Source organism: Poecilia latipinna, unplaced genomic scaffold (assembly GCF_001443285.1).
Source record: "Poecilia latipinna isolate Pla-1442-1.1 unplaced genomic scaffold, P_latipinna-1.0 Scaffold4768, whole genome shotgun sequence".
Lineage (NCBI taxonomy): Eukaryota > Metazoa > Chordata > Actinopteri > Cyprinodontiformes > Poeciliidae > Poecilia > Poecilia latipinna.
Window position 1 is genome coordinate 12,629 of NW_015117384.1, and position 1,973 is coordinate 14,601.

At 53.4% G+C, this 1,973-nt stretch overlaps 1 protein-coding gene across 2 annotated transcripts in view; it reads left to right on the top strand.

Moving 5' to 3' along the window:
• Positions 1-1,816, top strand: part of LOC106943000 (protein FAM57B-like) — a 9,558-nt gene extending 7,742 nt beyond the window's left edge. For both annotated transcript variants that reach the window (XM_015026346.1, XM_015026347.1), the window contains 4 exons: positions 277-502; positions 1,030-1,125; positions 1,220-1,329; positions 1,664-1,816. In XM_015026346.1, the coding sequence (XP_014881832.1) occupies positions 277-502; positions 1,030-1,125; positions 1,220-1,329; positions 1,664-1,796 (565 nt within the window). In that variant the 3' untranslated portion in view covers positions 1,797-1,816. The remainder of the gene's footprint in view (positions 1-276; positions 503-1,029; positions 1,126-1,219; positions 1,330-1,663) is intronic.
• Positions 1,817-1,973: the final 157 nt, after the last annotated feature.

The window sequence follows — 1,973 nt, forward strand, 5'->3', positions numbered from 1 at the left end:
TTTGAAATAAAATGTATTATTATTATTATTGTGGTAAAATCTATAGGATTTTACATTATTTAGATTCATGTGATTTTCAGATTAAATTATTGTTTTCATAATTACTGATTATTTTTCAGTAATTGTTCAAACATTCAACTGAACAGAACCAGAACCGACTGGGTCAGCAGAACCTGCTGCTAGTTCTGGGTGTTTCTGGGAGTCCAGAATGACCCGGTTCTGTTGGTTCTGATGACCCAGCGGCCATCTTTGACCCGTTCTGCTTCCCCTCCTCAGACACTGGCTGGCCGACGCCTACATCCTGTTCGCCACGCCGTATTTCTGCTACGACCTCTTGGCCATGTTCCTGTGCTACTGGTTCAGGCTGCGGGTCAAAGGTCACCAGGAGGCGGGGCCTGACGGTGGCTCGGTGTGCACCGCGGTGTTGGGTTTCCTGCGCCGGGAGGTTCTGATGGTTCTGCATCACGTCTTCATGGTGGCCTTCTGTTGCCCCGCCTCTCTGGTAACTATGGCAACGCTGGATCCAGTTCAGGAAGAAACTGGAACCAGTTTGATGAGAAACTGGAGAATGTCTGACATCACATGTAAAGTTCTCCAACTTCTTCATCTGTGGTTCTGTTTTCTATTCTGGCCCGGTTCAATATCGGGTCAGAACCAAGAGGTTCTGGTCCAAAAGCCTGACTGAACTGTTCGTTAAACCAGCTCTAATCTAGATCTGAAACCAGATTAAACCTAAAAATCAATTCAGTTTGAAACTAAAACTGAAATTTAAATGTTAAAAACTGAGTCAGAACCGGGTCCCAGTTCTGCTGGTTCATACCAGGCCAGAGGAGTTCTGTTGGAGCCTGTAATGAAGCCTCCAGCCTGGAGGTGGCGCCACCAGTCTGTTAAATAGCCTCATTAACTGACTGTGAAACCAGGTTCTGGTTCTGGAAAGAAGAGCCTGTTAAAGATGAGACAGAACCGCCTGGTCCAGATGGGTCAGGGAGCCGTCCATAGGTCGCTGACCCCTGACCTCTCTCCTTCCAGGTGTGGCGCCAGGGGCGGGGCGATTACTTCCAGGGCCTTTTGTTCCTGGCTGAGCTCAGCACACCGTCTGTCTGTCTGGGGAAAGTTCTGATCCAGGTAACCTCATGCACTGGACCCGGTCTGACCCAACAGAACTGCTCAGAGTCCGGTCGGGTCCAGGTGTTTGTACCTGACCAGGTGTCTCCATCAGTTCCAGAGGCAGGACTGGCTGCTGCATCGGGTCAACGGCGCCGCCCTTCTGCTCAGCTTCTTCTGCTGCAGAGTTCTGCTCTTCCCCTACCTGTACTACGCCTACAGCAGGTAACCTGACCTCACCTGACCTCTCTGACCTCACCTGACCTCTATGACCTCACCTGACCTCTCTGACCTCTCTGACCTCACCTGACCTCTATGACCTCACCTGACCTCTCTGACCTCTCTGACCTCACCTGACCTCACCTGACCTCTCTGACCTCATCTGACCTCACCTGACCTCACCTGACCTCTCTGACCTCACCTGACCTCTCTGACCTCGGGTCGGCCTGCTGGCAGGTGAAGCTGACATGAGGAGGTCAGGAGCTTCACTGATCCTATTTACCTCAGATCATCTGTTATTATTCAAGCTGACCACAGCGCCCCCTGTCTGCTGCTGCAGGTACGCCTCCATCCCGCTGTACCGGGTCCCCCTGGTGGCCCCCTGGCAGTGCAACCTGGGGGCCGCCCTGCTGTGGCCCCTGCAGCTCTACTGGTTCAGCCTGATCTGCAGAGGAGCTCTGAGGGGACGCTGAGGGGACAGGGGGAATGCTGAGGGGACAGGGGGACACTGAGGGGACAGGGGGACGCTAATGGGACTTGGGGATGCTGAGGGGACAGGGGGACACTGAGGGGACAGGGGGACGCTAATGGGACTTGGGGATGCTGAGGGGACATGGGGACTCTGAGTGGACAGGGGGACGCTAATGGGA